The sequence below is a fragment of the Monodon monoceros genome, unplaced genomic scaffold (genome assembly GCF_005190385.1).
Source record: "Monodon monoceros isolate NGI ecotype Baffin Bay Population unplaced genomic scaffold, NGI_Narwhal_1 Super_Scaffold_15, whole genome shotgun sequence".
In the NCBI taxonomy this organism is placed as follows: domain Eukaryota; kingdom Metazoa; phylum Chordata; class Mammalia; order Artiodactyla; family Monodontidae; genus Monodon; species Monodon monoceros.
In genome coordinates this window covers 58,642,758-58,662,425 of record NW_021703771.1, presented here as the reverse complement: position 1 = coordinate 58,662,425, position 19,668 = coordinate 58,642,758, and the positions used below count along the sequence as shown (strand labels likewise).

At 36.5% G+C, this 19,668-nt stretch overlaps 1 protein-coding gene across 5 annotated transcripts in view; it reads left to right on the top strand.

The window, feature by feature from the left end:
* The window catches only part of STX7 (syntaxin 7), a 51,799-nt gene that overhangs the window by 30,828 nt on the left and 1,303 nt on the right, over window positions 1-19,668 (top strand). For 3 of the 5 annotated variants that reach the window (XM_029223398.1, XM_029223396.1, XM_029223397.1), the window contains 8 exons: window positions 2,518-2,587; window positions 4,565-4,658; window positions 5,345-5,482; window positions 6,249-6,301; window positions 6,840-6,936; window positions 8,165-8,237; window positions 12,174-12,256; window positions 17,057-18,392. In XM_029223398.1, coding sequence (XP_029079231.1) covers window positions 2,518-2,587; window positions 4,565-4,658; window positions 5,345-5,482; window positions 6,249-6,301; window positions 6,840-6,936; window positions 8,165-8,237; window positions 12,174-12,256; window positions 17,057-17,149 — 701 coding nt within the window. In that variant the 3' untranslated portion in view covers window positions 17,150-18,392. Of the gene's footprint in view, window positions 1-2,517; window positions 2,588-4,564; window positions 4,659-5,344; window positions 5,483-6,248; window positions 6,302-6,839; window positions 6,937-8,164; window positions 8,238-12,173; window positions 12,257-17,056; window positions 18,393-19,668 lie in introns of those variants that run through there. The other 2 variants (XM_029223400.1, XM_029223399.1) reach the window with 1 other exon arrangement.

Sequence of the window (19,668 nt, the reverse complement as noted above, 5' to 3'; positions counted from 1 at the left end):
CTGTTCCTGGCCGATTTTTGTACTGGCTTGTCTGACCTTTTCTCAGTTATTTCTGATTCTTTCTACATGATGGACATTGCTCCTTCCTGTGTCTTTACCTTTTTCAAGGCTTTTGATTGTAATTATATTATCATCTGCTTATCTTTCTTGATTTTTACCAATCTTATATGTGTTGATTATCAGTGAAGTTTAATTTCTCATATTTTTTTTGCTTGTTATAATTTTAAGATGATACCTTTTACCCATTTTTCATTGAGCTATTTTTATATTTCCAGTTTATAGGATTCTTTTCTATATTAGGGATATTAACCCCTTTACTCATTATATGCTGCAGGTATTTTCTCCTGTGTACACACACACACACACACACACACACACACGTTACTTTTATATATTTGTAATGTAGATACATATTTTTCATATAGTATTTTAAAATTTTGTGTATGTTTTGCCAGTTTGATATATTTTCCTTCATGGTTTTTAGCTTTATATCATACTTGGATAATATTTTATACCTCATGCCAAGATCATAAATAAGATTGTGTAATAAATACATTTTTATAGTTTTATGTAGCAGTTTAATAGTTTCTTATATTAATAATTTATTACAGATTTATTTTACTTCATGAGGTAAGCTAGAGTTCTCTGTTTTAACCCCCAAGTGGTTAGTCAGTTTTCCTGGTGTCATTTATTGAGCAATCTATTTTTTTTTTTCACTTATTGTGACCTTTTTTAAAAGACAAGAGCCCTCTAGATATGTGATAAATGCCTGCATCAGTTTGTCTTATCAACATACTTTTTTTGAAAATAAAAGCTTTAAACCCCTATAAGGTAGCCCAAGAAAATCTGTTGAGGTTAAGAAGGAAATATGTAACTAATTGGAAGCTGCCATATGTTATAAAACAGCAAACAAAATTCCTCCACCTCACAAAAGAAAAATCTGTTACCGAGAAGAACTGCAAAAAGAAATTCCTTTGTAAGTAGCTGAATGGTTAACAGTTGCTATATGATTCCTCTCCAGTATTTATATTTTTCATCTTTGACTTGAAACCAATATTTATTACATCATCCTCAGTGAAAAAGAGTTATCCTGTGTTTCGGAATACAGTCATTCCTTTGATCCCATAAATATCAATAAATAGTGACTATTTAAAAGCATTTAAGCTGTATAAATAAATGATTATTTTAAATGAAAAGAATGGGTGGGTTGAATCATTTTTCTCTAGTTCTTGGAAGTGTGAAAGTTTCTTACTTTGAGATGGATTTTCAACTTGTTTCTACTTGACATTTTATTTGTGTATATAAATGCGTAAAACTAGGACCTCCCATTTTGTAAAGAGCCCCTTTTTTTTATTACAGTGGTCATAGACTTCTGAGTGGTGAACTTAGCATAAAATATTTAAAACCTACAGAAGAGTAAAAGTATAGTACAGTGAATTTTTTATATACCCTTTACCTGGGTTCACCAGTTGCTGACATTTTTCAACTTTTGTTTAGTCTCTCTCTCTCCAGATTCAAATTCAAGTTTCTCCAGTTGTCTCCACAACTTTTTTATAGTTTTTGTGGGTTTGTCTTTTTTTTTTTTTTCCTGATTCAGAATCCAGTCAAAAATCATACACTGGGTGTTTTAGTATTTTGTGTTTTTTAGTTCTTTAATTTAGAAAGCTTTCCTGCTTTCATACTTTTTTTCTTTTGTTGACATTGACATTTTAAAAAGTACAGGCCAGTTGTTTTGTAGATTATCCCATAATTTAAATTGGTCTGATTTCTTTCTCATGATTAGATTTGGGTTAAATATTTTGGCAAGAAAAATACATAGGTCATATTGTGACTTTCTTGTTGCATTATGTCAGGAGGCTCATAATGCTAGTTTGTACCATTGGTGGTCCTAAATTTGATCATTTGTTTTATAAGCAACAGATTTATCTTTGATAAAGTTAACTCAAAGTAGTGACATCTGTGTGATGATAATTTGAGTTCATGTGAGTATCCCCATGGTTTTAGCATCCTTTGATCTTTGCTTGAATCACTTATTACATAGTTGAAAAATAATTTTTCCAAATTTGTTATTCCCCCTTCATTTATTAACTCTAATTCATTCACTTTATATCCCAGTGAATTATGTAATTGTAACAATTATTTTCCTTACAATTTTTATGCCAGTAGAGTTACGTGAAAGTCCATGTGCCATTGTACTAAATGTTCTGATGGAATAGGGAAGACGATAATATTTTTGGCTCATAATTGCCGTTTCACATGGTAAGGTCCCCACACAATACTCTTGAAAATAAATCCATTGTCTCTAATCTTGAGTTTTAATTAATTTAATTAATCTTGAAAATTAGTCCATTGTCACTAATTAGATTTGAATAAACCATTTCTTTTTTGTTTCTCAACTAATACTTCCTATATTTATCTCTTTGTTTTTCTGTCTTTTTCTAACTGTCCTATTGTTTGTATTAATTTCTATTGCCCTAACATTTGTAACAATTACACATTTATTTTCTATCATAATAGCTGCAGAAATACAGAGGACTCTGAATCAACTTGGAACACCTCAAGATTCACCTGAATTGAGGCAGCAGCTGTAAGTATTAATTAAACAAGAAAAAGGAAATGGGAAAAACCACCTATTGTTATGTTCCTTTGATAGTGTGTAGTGTTATGTTTATTGGAGAAAACAATGGAAAATTAATAAGGTTTTTCTGCTGCCTCATTTGTACTAAGCTTTTGTGTAAGTTTTTTCCTGTCCAGAGTGGGCAGATGTTTTTCTTTATTTTAAAGATCTGGCTTACTCTATCAAAGCAGAACTTCTTTGGTTAGCTTTTTTATACCTTTTAATAGCTTGTTTTTGGTGGCTTTGAAAAACGGTACTCTGAGCTTCTCTACTTGTGTGATTCACTTCCCATAGCTAACAATCCATATGATGATTTTTATTTCACTTAGATTCAATGCATATCCAATATGAACTATGCCTCTAAAAGTTTATATTTACATATTTGAATTTCAGAAAGCATTAGCCTCTGTTTAAAAAAAAAAAGTTGTAATGAAGTTATCTAGTACATATTTGAATAAATTAACATGCTATTAGAAAAACAGCAATAATACTTCATGGGTTACAGATTTTACAGAGTGTTTTTACGCATTTTCTCATCTGAACCTTACAAAATTGGAGTGAGCTAGATAGATTAAAAGAACTATTTCCATTTTGCTTATAAGGAAAACATGTCTGTTTGGGGTTTGATGATTTGCCCAACATTATTCTGAACCTGAATCTTAAATCTTAGTTCAGCACTGTTAACAGCTACAAATTTCAAGTAATATATATGTAATAAGTGATATGCCAAACATTAGCTACAGAAGGAAAAATTGCAAAGAAGAAATTAAGAGATAGGTAATAGTAATTCATATTTTTATGAAGTACAATTTGAGGAATTTGCAGTTGTTTCTAATTTGTATTGCATTTTTCTGCAGTGGATAGATATCAAGGAGCTAAACATGCCCCAAATCTAAATAATAAACCATCATTTATTAAAATAAAGTAAAGTGGAATAGAAACCATAATTCTTAATAGTTAATAATATTTTGCTAAGGTTAATAGTGGAGATTCTGAATATGTAGACATCATTAAAGTCTTCTTTTAGAATTTTAATTATATTACTTTTTCTAAAGATTTTTAAAAGGCATATTAAAGATAGGGCACTTGGTAAATATATAAAAGTAGGGTATAATTCTTCCTTATCAGTCAAATACAGATATCTATACTAAAACATTTTTACATAGTATCATTATTTTAAAGGATCCTAAGTGTGACCAATACATGTTTAAAATGAGAGATAATATATATGAGAAGTACTGATGTTGTGACTTGTAAAGCATCACATTAATACAGGCTTTTTTTTAGTGTTAATTTCTTTAGTTAGAGATCTTAGTTTTTACTTCATAAGCTAGCTAGCAAGCTAGATATAAATAGCTATATAATTTACCTCTTTTACTCTGTTCTGTTCTTTTTACAGAGAAGTGCTATTGTTTTTTCCACAGCAAACTTAAATAATAGTAAATTCGTATTATTACTCGTCTCTGCTTTTTTTTTTTTTTTTTTTTAAGTATAGTATATAAATATTCAGGTAGAGAAATATGAGAGGCTGGCTGTACCCTGAGACCTGGGAACTGGGCAGAGTTAAAGACAACAAATCTTCTTTACTTATTCAACTGACCTCCCAATTGTGGGATGCACATCAAAGGCTCCCACAGCCACCAAATCTCAAACATCATACACCTTACAATCTCCTGTTGGCTTCTGTCATCTTCCTTTCTAAATGGCTGCTGATTTATTTCTCAGAGCTTGGTTACTCCATGTGTGAGTAAAGAACCTTCCACATAGTATTTGTTCAATATTTATCAAAGAATAGAACCTGAAAATTTTGTTTTCATAGAGAAAATTTGGAGCCAGTCTATAAAAAAGTGATTTTTCTAAAACTATTCATCAGGGTTGAATCAAGTGGCAGAGTTGTAGCTTAAAGAAATGTGTTCCATCGCTATAATGCGTGTTTTCTCGTTTTAGGCAACAGAAGCAGCAATATACGAACCAACTTGCCAAAGAAACAGATAAGTACATTAAAGAGTTTGGATCTCTGCCCACCACACCCAGTGACCAGGTATGAAGCTTTAAGACACACTGTTGATGTATTGAATGTGAAAGAAATCAAATGTATTGTAGGATCTTTGAACTGTTGTGCTAGAAAGGAAATTAGGGGGAAAAAATCAATTTGAGATTAGTTCACAGAACTCAAAACTGTATTTAATTGCCCAGGTAGTATCCTTTGGTTCAATAAAGCAAAAATTATTTCCATGCACTTGCCCTGACCCATAATTAAGTAAGTGCTCAGAAAATGCTTCCTGAGTAATTGTTTCCTGGCCTTCCAGGACTGACTTCATATAACATGCACGCTCATTCAAGATGTGAGGTTTCCTAGGGGCACATGTATTTATTACCCTGCTTATTACTTAGTGGAAGTTATTACTTAGGTGAGTCAAAGGTTTTATTTTCATTAAAAAAAATACTTTAATATAAAATCATGGCCCAGTTTTTAGGATGAGAACTTGAGGTGAGAAATCCAACATTATGGGCCTTTTGCCTCAAGGTAAAATAAGCACAGTATTTGAACATACTGTCAAATTGTTCAAAATGTTATTGAGTTAATCAGTAAGGCCCTGTAATAGAGTGAGTGAAATTTTCAGAATTAAATAAAGAGCCAGCTACTGGCAAAACAACTTTTGCAAATTCTATAGAGCTTCACAGCTTGATTCTGGTAGGTTTCTTTCCCCCCCGGCTTTCCTCTAGCGTCAAAGGAAAATACAGAAGGATCGCTTAGTGGCGGAATTCACCACATCACTGACGAACTTTCAGAAGGCGCAGAGACAGGCTGCTGAGAGAGAGAAAGAGTTTGTCGCTCGAGTAAGAGCCAGTTCCAGAGTGTCGGTAAGTATTTAAAGCAGCACTGTAAAAAGAACGTGGTACCCTCCAAGGGCCCCGTGAAGAGCTATACGGCATGTTTCTTGAGTCGTAAAGACCTGTGAATATCTTGGAAATCGGTATTTGAATACTTATTTTCAGGTGTTTCTAATCAGTTTTTAAGAAGGATGATCATTATGTATTGTGGTTATTCTGTCAATGTTGTGGAACAAAAGATTATGTAAAAATATAGAAACGTTTTGTCAGAAAAGATTAGAGTCAAATCCTAACTTGAGTTTGAGGCTGTTACTTTGTATTCGTGCTGGTGTAGAGAGCACTTTAATCCTGCATTATATGAAGATGATGTAAATGAACAGTGAATATATTGTATGAATATTTAAAACGAATGTACACCTGGAGAAAATAAAGGATAAGTTAGAGTGGAATCTTGACTTAATCTAATTTTAAATCTCCCTAGAAACTATCACAGGTTCTTTCGTTGTTCCTTGATATAGAGGTTCCAAGACTACATTATGTTTTAATCAAATAATATTTGTTATTTGGCCCTTGAGAATATTTAATGAATTCCTTCTTTGTCAGCTTAGGATACAATTTTTTTTATTACTTGAAGTAATTGACCTAAAATACTAGAACAAGAACTTTTCTCTCTCTTTTCTTACACCTGCACTCCAGTGTGTACATAAATCAGTTTAGATTATTATGAAGTAAAATGTGAGTGTTGTGTGTTTTTCCTTTGCATCTTCTCAGTCCATTCTGTTACTAAATCATTCAGGGTGGTTTTCCTGAGGAGAGCTCAAAAGAAAGGAATCTTGTGTCCTGGGAAAGGTAAGAAGTATAAAGCATTATACAGATCAAAAGATAATTCTTCAAATATGTTTTTTACATCACAGTCCCTGGGCAGAATTAAAGCTTTCAGTATATATCATGACTATCCTAAGTTATTTATAAATAGAAAACAATAAGTTTGAAAAATTTTCAAAGTCATTATTTATTATAAAATATATAAAAATATTCCAGTATAGCAATAATACTCTTTAATTATCCAAATAAATATTATTGACTTAATTATTATTTGATATAGATTATTCCCATAGGTGACGTTTAAATCAACCAAGAAGAAGTACTCACTTGCCAAATATAATAGTTTCCAATAATTAAATAATAACTCTAAACGTAACATCATTGAAATGAAACATGAATAAAATTTGGTTAACATTTCTGTTATATTTTTAGAATTTAAGTGAGCAGTTCTATGACTTTGAAGAAAAAATATTCTATTCAATAAGTATTTCTTAAGTAAAAAGGAAGCCTCATTGTTTTCATACCGGTTTTTTTATTTTACATATTCTTTTCTTTTTAATAGCCAAACTCAGCCTCAGGTGCAGGTGCAGGATGAAGAAATTACAGAGGATGACCTCCGCCTTATTCAGGAGAGAGAGTCTTCTATTAGGCAACTCGAAGTAAGCTTTACATTGCAGAATTGGATTGCTGCTCTGTTCTTAGTGAATTTGTCCTCTTAGATGATGCTGGGAGAGAGGTCAAGAAAGAAAACTAAATAAATATATCAATTTGATGGCATATTTCATATAAATTAGAGTCATTCTGTTAAAAAAAAAAAGTAATTTCTTTAGAATTTGTGCAAGGATGAGAAAATATACTTCCCTCTACTCCAACTTTTTTTTTTTTTTTTTAATTCTGTTAAGTCATCTCAAGCCACCTGAGCATTGAGAAAATTATCAGTCTAGAGATAAAGGTCTGTTCAGAGAGTCTAGATAGCTTCCATGGCACATGATACACATCACACCTGCATGAATAAGACTTTTCCAAGGGCTTTAAAAGTGTTTTATTTCTCTTTAGTGTGTGTAGGATTTCAAAGAGGTCTAAAAGATTTAGTAGCCTTAGTTCTTAGGGAACCTACCTGTTCCCTAGAAAGTGGGCTAATAATAGCTAACAATAGCTACCACTTATTGAGGGCTTCGTGCACCAAGCACTATGTGATGAATTCTTTAATTGTCTTACTTAGTTCTCATAAAAGCTCTGTGAAGTAATTAACTGTGTCATTATCATTGCCCTTCTACAGATGGGGAAACTAAGGCACAGGATGAATATGTAAATTGCCCCACCTTTCCTGAATAAAGTGTTTAAACTTTACTTTTTAATCAAGAAAAATAATAGTTATATATTGAAGAAAATTAAATTTATAACTTATTTATCCGTCACTCTTCCATTGCATTTTCAGATTTATTAATGTGAGGCTTTGAATTTACACCTAATGTTTTATTCTTTTAAAGTGTCAAATTGACATATACATTTCTACTAGAAATACAATAAGAATATTTTTTACTTTTTTGAGGAAATACTATTCATGATAAGAAAACTAATCAGATTGCATGACATAAATTCAGTAACCCACAACCCTTCTCTATTGTATAGTCCTTCATTTCCACTCTGAATCACTTGCTATTTTTAACATCACAAACTTATTTTAGAGAACTGAGATTCAGAGTCTACTTACTTGGGATTGCCTATAGTAAAATAGTTTTCTGATATTCCCCAAATATATGTTATTAGGTCCAGATGCATGCTCACCTAGGTATGAGCAGTGGTTTGTGTTTTTTAAAATTTTCTCCTTTTGTGGATTGGGGACTGAATTTCTGATTACAATAATATGCATTTTTTTTCTCTTAGGCTGATATTATGGATATTAATGAAATATTTAAAGATTTGGGAATGATGATTCATGAGCAAGGAGATGTAATAGGTAAGCCCTACTCATTAGATGTCATGAGGCAGAAGGAAGCTACATGCAGTTTACCTGTGGTAACTTCTCAAGCCAGGGTAGCTCCTTCCTCTCTTTTGGTCCTCCTGAAATCAAAAGTATAGTGTCTGTAATAAACAAAGCATCACCCTTGGCATTATCTAAAACAGATCTCGTTTTTGGCTCCTACTGGTGGAAATGACCAGCTTAATTTATTTAAGAAGTTCCAAATTTAATCAGGATCTACTGCTGCTGAGATCATGGAAGGTAACATTTAACATCATTCTAGCTTATTTCCAGGATCTCTGGTTTCTGTCTTATCCCAGTTTAATTCTTATCACACCAAGGACTTTGGGGAAAACATCTGTTCATAATTGTGCACACTATCTTGTCTTTTAAAGTAGAGGGAATAAGAAGCCATTTGCCTGAACATTAATTCTTATAGCTTTTTTAGTACATTAATTTAGTTGTATTACTTAGATATTGAGAATTCTTTTTGAAAAATTCTTTAAAAAATATCAGTGACTAAGACTTCCTTTAAGTTTTAAATGTAATTGTAATTCATTTAAGGTGTAGTTGTCAACATTGATCAGGATTCTGATCATCTTTATCATTTTGATGTATGAAGATATCTGTGGGTATGCTAAAGATATATTTAATACATTTTCTGAATTTGGTTCAGTTGAAATGCTTGGACCTATAGTTTAATATAATTATTATTTGTCCATTCTTACCCTCCTCTGTAGCCCCAGTAGATCACAGGGTAAATTTTCAAAAGCCATTCATTCATCCAGTAAATATTTATTGAATGCCTGCTATATCCAGGCATAAATCTAGGCCTTGAGGATTCAGCTGAAATTAAACAACAGATAAAAGATCTTATAATCTAATTGGAAGAGAGAGACAATTAAAACAGAAAGAAAAGTAAGTAGATGGTGATAAGTGTTATGGGGAAAATAAGGCCAGGTCGGGGGTAGGACTGCAGGAGGTGGGGGGAATGTGCTGCTTTTCTGGGGGAGTCAGGTAAGGCCTCACTGATAGGTGACATTTTAGTGAAGACTTCACGGAAGTAAGGGAGCAGGCAAGAGAACGTGTTCCAGGCAGAGGGAACCGCAGGTGCAAAGGCCTTCAGGCAGAAGCACGCCTGACATCTTGGGCCAATGGAGTGAGCAAGAGGAGGATGGAGACGATGTCAGAAGTCACAGGAGACCAGATCACACAGGCCCCTGAGCCATCGTGAGGACTGTTTTTGTATTAATGGAGGGGAAGCCACAGGAGGATTTGAGCAGAGGAGCGTTATCATTTGACTTAGGTGAGCAGACTGCAAAGGGTCAAGACCAAAAACAAAGCACCTAAAAGCCTATTGCAGGAATCCACATGAGCAGCTGTGTTGTCTTGGATCAGTACGGAAGCAGTGAAGTGGTGAGAAGCAGTGGGATTCTGGATATTTTTTAAATGTAGAGCCAAAAAGATCTACTGACTCTGGATATGGATGTGAGAGAGTAAGTTCAAGGATGACTGTAAGGTTTTGGCCTGGCTCACGAAAATCATGGCGGTGCCGTTTTCTGAGATGCGGAAATCTGTCACTGGAGCTGGTTTGGATGGCTATAAATCAGTGATTTTTGGATCTGTTACGATTCAGGGACCAGGTGTCACCCAGGTAAAGGTTTGATAGGCATTGGTGCAGAGAAGATGGGGTAAAGGGGAGATGTCTGGCCTGGGGGTATAAATCTCGGCGTTATCTGTACATAGATGGTATTTAAAGCCATGAGATTAGGTGAGATCACCTAGGAGATAAGTGCAGATAGAGAAGAGGGGTGTCTGAGGACTTGTAAATATTTAGGGTGTGGTCGGCAAACTACATCCATTCGTTTATGCGTTATCTACAACAGGTTTTGTACAACAGAGGCATAGTTGAGTATTTATGACGGAAACCATATGAATGAACTGTAGAGCTTAAAGTATTTATTATCTGAGACAAAGAAAGTTTGTTGATCCCTGATTGAGAGCCTAGAGAGCCGAGGAGGAACGAACAAAAATGACCAAGAAAGAATAGCTAGTGATACAGAAGAAAACCACGTGAATGTATAGTTTTAGAATGGAGGGGAGAAAACGTTTCAAGAGCGATGGCAGGTCAGCTCTCTCAAATGCTGCTATTCGGTTAGGTAAACTGAGGCTTTAGAATTGATTGCTGAATTTAACAATGTGTAGGGCATAGGTGACCTCAGATGAGAGCTGTGCTGGTGAAATAGTGCAGGTGAAAGCATGATAAAGTAGGCTCAAAAGACACTGGGAGGAGAGTGACTGGAGATAGCAAGTGGAGACAAGTCTTTCTAGGAGTCAAATGAGGTCATAGCTGCCAGTGGGTGTGGCATAAATGAGGGGTTGGGGGTTTGTTTGTGTGTTTTTAAGATGGCAGCAATAGGATTGATGGGAAAGAAGTGTTGATAGTGAGAGGGAGGAAATTGCTGGCCTGAGGTCTTTGAGCTAGGCAACAAGGAATGGGATAAAGTACACGCATGGGGAGGTTGGCGCTCTCTGAGCGTGGACAGGTCCTCCCTAACCACGGGAGAGAAGTCCGAGCACAGAGACTGTTGCATGTGGTGGTGGGTAGGGTCAAAGGAGATTGTGGAAGTGTCTTCTGGTTGTTCCTATTGTCTCAGTGATCTAGAAATAAGGTCACTGGTGGAGAATGACAATGCGTGACGAGGCATGAGAAGTTAGGGGAGAGAGGAGGAAGTGTGACTTAGTGTTCCAGGAATTGGGGAGACGAGGCAGGCGTGCTGTGCAGTCAAGAATTTAAAGTGAAATAAGTCATCACGGCGATTCTTTTTTGCACCCATTTTCAGCTGCATGGGACAGGTTGGGGTTTTGTCACCTAACTGTGACCACAGTAGGAGGGAAGAGGGCTGAGGATAAATGCAAGAAACCAGTGACAGATGATTGTGTATATGGAGTCTAGGCTAGGGAAGAGGAAAGTGAGGACATGAAGTATGTGAGGGGCAGTGAAAAAGTGGTAGGATCACTAAAGCTGGGGTCTTAGAAGGCGAAAACTCTAAAGGTAGCAGATGGTAATCAGAGAGTGACACCTGAAACGGAGATGATAGAGAAGCTGCAGTTATTGGTAACGACAGGTTTGGGGTGTGACCACGGATGTGGGTGGCTCAGAAAGCGCCACAGGCAAAGTCTTTGAAAAACATGTGTTCAAAGAATTGAGAGGCCTGGGTACTAGAGGGTGAGCAATTGGATATGGAAATCACTGATATGTAGGATAGTAGAAGCATTGAAAAGAACATCAGTGACTCAGGGGCTAAAATATTCAAAGAATGAGAAGAAAAGACATCTGTGGATGTCTGCAGCAAGGAGGGTTGAATGAGTTGGACAGCATTAGCTCTAAAACTGAAAGTCGGCAGAGAGGAGGAGGAAACAGTGGTCACCCATCCTACAGACTGACACCTGTTCCACCCCCAGGTCAGAGGAGGGGGGGAGGAAATTGTCACCAGTTGAGAAGGCTCTGGGGACCCTCAGGGAGCCTAGGTTTCAGCACAGAAGGAGGTTGATGAGGGCCGCCCAGCAGATGACGGTTTTCAGTTCTCTGTATTTACCCTAAACCAAAGTTCAGATGCCTTGCTTGCTGCTGAGTTGGCCATCACAGAATGCAGGTACTGGTGACGGTACTTTTGGGTGTTACCAGGTAGAACTGGAGTGCACTATAATGAAGATAATCAAGTTTCTTTCCTTGAAATTCTTCAGTATTGTTTAGATCACCTGAGAAGTAGTATCACTAAAAAAAAAAAATTCAGCCTTACCCATACACTATTAATATTAACCTTTGAATAGTGAACATGTTTAATCTTACCTTGAATAAAATCTGGTGATTGATACAGCTCTGTTACTAGAGCATCAGCACCCGCTTTGTGTGTGTGTTTTATTTTAAAGATAGCATAGAAGCCAATGTGGAAAATGCTGAGGTGCACGTCCAGCAAGCAAACCAGCAGCTGTCAAGGGCGGCAGACTATCAGGTAATATTAACTGTGCTAAATTGTCTTATAACTCAGACTTTTAAACGTGTGTGTGTGTGTGTGTGTGTGTGTGTGTAAAATCAGGTTTAAAGTGGCTGGAGATGTTAAAATTCAAAATGCCATGGAAGACAGGCTAGAAATATGCCAGTCAATTCAAACTGCGTGTATGTAGCCTGTCTGTTCTCAGGTTTGAACCAGTGTTGTGCCCACAGGGATGGGAAGTTTAGAGTCTTGAGGGGAGCAGTACACAACTCCAGTCTTTTCTGACAACTTTTGGTCTCCGATGTCATTTTGACATTTCAACCCAGAAACCTCTTTGATAGCAATTTCCTTCTGTTTCTTGCTGTTCCCTTCTACGTTTCTTTTTTGTCAATGATACTATGGACTAAAGAGGCAAAGATGCTTGTCCCAGAAAGATCTCTTCAGGTCCTGTGGAAATTATGTTACCTTAGAGTGAGTGTCCTTGACCAGTGGGTATTCTGTCAGCATTCAGCAGACTCTTCACCAGGAATGAACTGATTTCTTAAGTGAATCAGGTTAGTATAGGGAATCCATAGGTATGAGTCAAATATAAGTATATATAAAGGATTACAAATATTAGCACCATGAACTATTAATATATCACTTAATATGTAGATCTTTGACGTTTAACAAAGATAAGCCCAGGCTCTTTGGGAACCCCTAAATACCACCCTAGCATTTGATTTCCCTTTTAAAACTTCATTTTTTTTTGTTGATGTAGTTGTTCATAATTATTTTCTCAGAAACTTATTACCTTCTTATAAAATTTCTAAGATATTATCACCATCCTAGGTATTTTTTAATTGCTTTTCACTTTTCTCACTGATCTTAGAAGTTCCCTTTAGTTTCAATGCCATTTTTTTCACTGGACAAATCAGTGCATATAGAGGATGCTGAGTTATACAACCAATTGTGCTCACCGACAGAGTAACTCATGTTTACTGTCTTTGTGCATGAGATTCAGATATGCAGCTCAGGATAGCTAATGTCACCATGTCCTAGAATGTAGGTGTCATTCATGAATAGTTGAACACACACACACACACACACAGAGTAATCTGTAAATACCAACAGTTATAGCTGCTCAGAGTGTTTAGCAGGATTCATCAGTGACTGGGATTCCATGTAATTTCGTTTTCCTTTTGGACTTCAGGGGGATATAGATATATCCCCAAGTTTTACTTTTACTCTTCCTTGTGGAAGGGAAGGCCTATAGCCACCCTGGGGAAAAGGAACACATCTTCCCAAGTTGTACCTCCAGAGCAAGAGCTGCCCCCATCCTTAATCCCTGGCCCTGGAGGGATGAGGAAAGAGCCATGCAACACAAGGGCTGGAAAGAGAGCAGCTTCCCAATAGTCCCACTTGGCAGCCTTGATATTAAACTTATGCCTCTGCAAAATACGGTGCAGTGCTTCTAAATAGTTTGGGTGGACCATGAACATAAAGGAAGGTGGAAAATGCTTTCATCACCATGGCACCACAGCACCTCACCACCGCACGCTGGAGAGGGTGCCCCAGGAAAAAAGATACTCTAGGGGAACATCTATCATTGTTGATGAAGGCACGTTACACATGGGTCTGCGGTAACCAGGTGGAATCTGGGGAAAATACATGGGCTTGATGAGATTGAAACTTGAACTGTGTTTAATATATGCAGAGTATATTCTGTTGAAAAATTAGATGGCCATATGGAATACTGAAAAGTATAAGTAGTTTTCAGGATAATTTCAGAGTCAGGAACATATTCTTTTTGTAAATTTTATGCTACTTCTGGTTGACACAAAGTAAATTACAAATTTTTCTATTTTGTAAGAAAAAGGATTCCTGCATGTAGCTGTGAGATATACAAGCCATTGGAGAAATATAGAAAGCTACAGCTGGGCCAGGAATGAATAATGGAGCAAAACTCTTAACGTTTATATTTTAAATGACAGTATTAGAATTTTATTTAGCTCTTTGCGTTTTATAGTTTATTTGAATGTTGAGAGATTTTGAATGCAGTTTCCATTCATATTCAAGGATGGGAATGATTTGGGAAATTAATAAGTCTACTTTAAGAAATATTGCCAACCGTTTTTCACAGAACTAGAACAAAAAATTTCACAATTTATATGGAAACACAAAAGACCCCGAATAGCCAAAGCAATCTTGAGAACGAAAAAATGGAGCTGGAGGAATCAGGCTCCCTGACTTCAGACTATACTACAAAGCTACAGTAATCAAGACAGTATGGTACTGGCACAAAAACAGAAAGATAGATCAATGGAACAGGATAGAAAGCCCAGAGATAAACCCACGCACATATGGTCACCTTATCTTTGATAAAGGAGGCAGGAGGAATGTACAGTGGAGAAAGGACAGCCTCTTCAATAAGTGGTGCTGGGAAAACTGGACAGGTACATGTAAAAGTATGAGATTAGATCACTCCCTAACACCATACACAAAAATAAGCTCAAAATGGATTAAAGACCTAAATATAAGGCCAGAAACTATCAAACTCTTAGAGGAAAACATAGGCAGAACACTGTATGACATAAATCACAGCAAGATCCTTTTTGACCCACCTCCTAGAGAAATGGAAATAAAAACAAAAGTAAACAAATGGGACCTAATGAAACTTAAAAGCTTTTGCACAGCAAAGGAAATCATAAACAAGACCAAAAGACAACCCTCAGAATGGGGGAAAATATTTGCAAATGAAGCAACTGACAAAGGATTAATTTCCAAAATTTACAAGCAGCTCATGCAGCTCAATAACAAAAAAACAAACAACCCAATCCAAAAATGGGCAGAAGACCTAAATAGACATTTCTCCAAAGAAGATATACAGACTGCCAACAAACACATGAAAGAATGCTCAACATCATTAATCATTAGAGAAATGCAAATCAAAACTACAATGAGATATCATCTCACACCTGTCAGAATGGCTATCATCAAAAAATCTAGAAACAATAAATGCTGGAGAGGGTGTGGAGAAAAGGGAACGCTCTTGCACTGCTGGTGGGAATGTGAGTTGGTACAGCCACTGTGGAGAACAGTATGGAGGTTCCTTAAAAAACTACAAATAGAACTACCATATGACCCAGCAATCCCACTACTGGGCATATACCCTGAGAAAACCATAATTCAAAAAGAGTCATGTACCAAAATGTTCATTGGACCCCTATTTACAATAGCCTGGAGATGGAAACAACCTAAGTGCCCATCATCGGATGAATGGATAAAGAAGATGTGGCACATATATACAATGGAATATTACTCAGCCATAAAAAGAAACAAAATTGAGCTATTTGTAATGAGATGGATAGACCTAGAGTCTGTCATACAGAGGGAAGTAAGTCAGAAAGAGAAATACAAATACCGTATGCTAACACATATGTATGGAATTTAAGAAAAAAAAATGTCATGAAGAACCTAGGGGTAAGACAGGAATAAAAACACAGACCTACTAGAGAACGGACTTGAGGATATGGGGAGGGGGAAGGGTGAGCTGTGACAAAGCGAGAGAGAGGCATGGACATATATACACTACCAAACGTAAGGTAGATAGCTAGTGGGAAGCAGCCGCATAGCACAGGGAGATCAGCTCGGTGCTTTGTGACTGCCTGGAGGGGTGGGATAGGGAGTGTGGGAGGGAGAGAGACGCAAGAGGGAAGAGATATGGGAACATATGTATATGTATAACTGATTCACTTTGTTATAAAGCAGAAACTAACACACCATTGTAAAGCAATTATACCCCAATAAAGATGTTTAAAAAAAAAAAGTAGCTCACAGCCCAAGCACAGTGTGATCAGTAGACAAGTCATCAGTGGAAAGGAACCATCCTCTTTTTGATAATCACTAGCAGTATGACCATGGGGCAAGATATTTTCCCTTTCTCTTTCTCCATTTCCTTATTATAAAAGGAAGAGACAAACTACTGTCTGAAGTTTCTCCTGGTTAAAATTCTATGCGGTTTGGATAAAGGGAATAGAGAGTAGGTGTCTGGATGAGAAGGGAAGTTTTCTTGCCACTTTAAAGAAGGGACTCATATATTCTACCTTTCGTCAGCTTTGAGTGAGGCCAGCCCCTAAATCCCCAACCATGTGGCCCTCCCTACCCCAGGAGCCTCCTAGAAGGCCTCTGACCTGGCCTGATGCCTAGGAACCAGGCATCAGGCCAGCAGGAACACGTACAACCAAAACCTCTCCCCGTCCACCCTCTTTCCTTAAAGGACTGGTGAAAGCAGATGAATCTGTGCCAGACCTGTACTAACTCAGCTTGGGCTGGGGAGCTAATTTTGCTGATAAATAAATTAGGGTAAACCATTAGGGTAATTAAATATTCTTCCTGCCTTTCGTGACGAAATTGAAAGAGATGAGTTCTAAGTTCTCCTCTTGTTGGAAAATTCTGCTTTCAAAGACCAATATATTTACCTTCTGCTTTTTTTATCTTCCTTTAAGCTGTTTTTTGTTTTCACACATAGGTAAACTCTGTCGCTCAAGTTATTAATTTTTATTTCTCTGTATCGTTTTTAAATTAAGCCCAACCACACATCTAGAAAAAGTACCCACAGAAGTTGAATAAGTACCCCCTGAATTATACCATTAATTCAAGAAGAATATTTTTTGAAAGCATAGGGCTATATGTATTGAAAAGCAAAAAAATATAGCCCAAAATGAGGGCAATAAATTACTGTTGATTTTACTCTAGAAATGAACCAAATGATCTTCACTTGCTATAGAGGTGCTCCACTACATCTGTAAACGTGTTTTTGTTTTTTCGCATCTGCAGCGCAAATCCAGGAAAACCCTGTGCATCATCATTTTTATCCTTGTTATCGGAGTTGTAATTATCGGTCTCATCATATGGGGAGTGAAAGGCTAAGATTATAAAGGAGCACAGTATTGCACTACATTATGTAAATTATGTAGGAAGATTCCTTTAATCATGGTAGGTTTTTTTAATTGTTATTATTTTAAAGCTGTTGCTTAAAGGATGGTTCCCATACTTTTGTTATTTTTATTTGGGGGGAAATTTTCTTTGGATTAAATCTGATATTTTCGAATACTGAAAGTTTTTTTAAATATCACTGCTGGCATAGCTTCATGCTTTTCGACCTAGTAACTGTTAGTTTTTTGCCCACATTGTATATGCCTTTCGTTTATAATTTATTTATCCTGTTGACTTAGTTTTTGGAATTAGTAAATTCAAAGGTGTGTGTGTGTTCTGTGTGCACCTCTCTGTCACAGTGTAACATGCACCCACGTTTGTGTTACTTCAATTACAAATCTTAAATTTAATTTTGATTTGGGCCAGCAGAGGAAGTATTGTCAATAACTTTAAAAATTCACATATATGTTTGTGTTTGGAGTTTTGTTTTTATCTAGTTCACAGCAACACAAATTGTCTATTTAACTTTTACTGTTATTTTTCTCTTAAGACCCTTGTTTATTCTGAATGAAATCAGTGAATAACTTCCTAGTATATCTCTTACTCCTGATGTGTATATAGTAAGCATTTGCTGTAGATTGGCTAGTAAAATACTAAGGATAGATTGTTTTTATATGGGTTCTGTTTAAGTCTTACGTTCGTTTGCAGGGGCTTGTGTGGTCACTATAAATGTTTAATGTGATTTGGAGGAAGAGTATGACAGATCAATACCTATTGTGTTAGAATTCTAAAGATCCCAACTTGTATTCGGCTGTGTATTTCCACAGCTGTTATGATGGAAAATTAATTACCTTCTCTTATGTCCTGTAGAATAATAAAGATTACTTTTGGGAAGTAACTTTCCCACAGTTACTCTTTTTGAGCACCTAACACTTAAAATTCTGTTTCCCTTCATACCATTTTGTACCATCCTTCATTAGAAAGGGAATTGGATGTTCGCCACTTAACTCACTTGCCTTTTTTAATCAATGTTGTTTTAATGCACTAATCTGAATACTGTAAAGAAGATTATCTTAGTTTATAGTTTGTATTTTATAATGTTCTTATATAGCAGTTTGATAGTGAAGGCAATGTTTTACCTGGCAAGCTATGAGACTTCAAATGGGAACAAATAAAATATTAAGTAACTAAGTAAATTGTATCTTTGCAACCAAAATAAAGATGATTTTAAAAAGTGCCTGGATAGTTTTATTTCAGGAGAACTCTGCTTCCGTGGGACTTGATACTTACCTCACACTTTTGCCACTGCAGTCTCAACAGAGGAGATGTAACCACATGGCCACCATTCTGCATCTTGCTGGAGTACTGGCGTACTCAAAAGTTTTTATTTTGGCAATCTTAAAAGGTTTTGCCGCTAATAGGTAGAAGCTGCTTTGCTTGTCATCAAAACTCAATTTTTTCCACAAAAGAGTAGTCTTGATTAGAAAAAATAAAATGAAAAACAATACAGTAGCCAATTTTTTTTAAGTTCTTAACAAAGTTTTTCTTTAGGTGAGTTTTAGAATCTCTTTGAAAGAGTGATGCTTACTTTCATAACTGTCAACATATCTGAATCTGTTTGAGTTGAACTGAGTCTCAAACTGAAGAACTTTCCTTATCAAGTGACACATACTGTTCATTTTAGTGTGTTCTGAAGACATACTTGAACAACGCAGACTGAGATTAACCAGCCTCTTTGCTTAAACTGAATGACAGTGTGGCATGAAGGGTTAGGCTGTTGTACTTACTGGCCATTAAATATTAAGAAAATGTTCTGGTTTTGCACAGTGATTAGTGGTAGAAAAATAAGTGGTGCCGTTTCAACATAATGCAGCTTGTTTTACTAGGCATGGGATCAACCCTAAAAAAATACAGATATGGACACAGATGGAGCTTGATCTGAGACAGCAAACCATGGAGGCAGCCTCTGGAGTCAGGCCCACTGAGTACACTGGGTGCCCGGCAGCTGTACCTGTGTCGCTCACTGAGAACACTGCACCTGGAAGACGTTGCCACTGGGTCCTTCTTCAGGGTCTTCACTGCTTTTGTTAAAAGATAGTAAAATCGGGCTTCCCTGGTGGCGCAGTGGTTGAGAGTCCGCGTGCCGATGCAGGGGACACGGGTTCGTGCCCCGGTCCGGGAAGATCCCACATGCCGCGGAGCGGCTGGGCGCGTGAGCCATGGCCGCTGAGCCTGCGCGTCCGGAGCCTGTGCTCCACAGCGGGAGAGGCCACAACAGTGAGAGGCCCGCGTACCGAAAAAAAAAAAAAAAAAAAAAAAGTAAAATCTTGCACACAAAAAATCATGTTTTGACTACCGATCTAGACAAATTTATAATGACAAATGACTTTTGAAAATTTGTTCCACAAAAATTAATCTGTGGTTTGAGCAAGGATAATACAGAGTAGTTTCTCTAGTTGGTGTGATTTTCATTTGTTTCTTCGTGTAGAAAAAGGAATGTCACAATAAAAAAA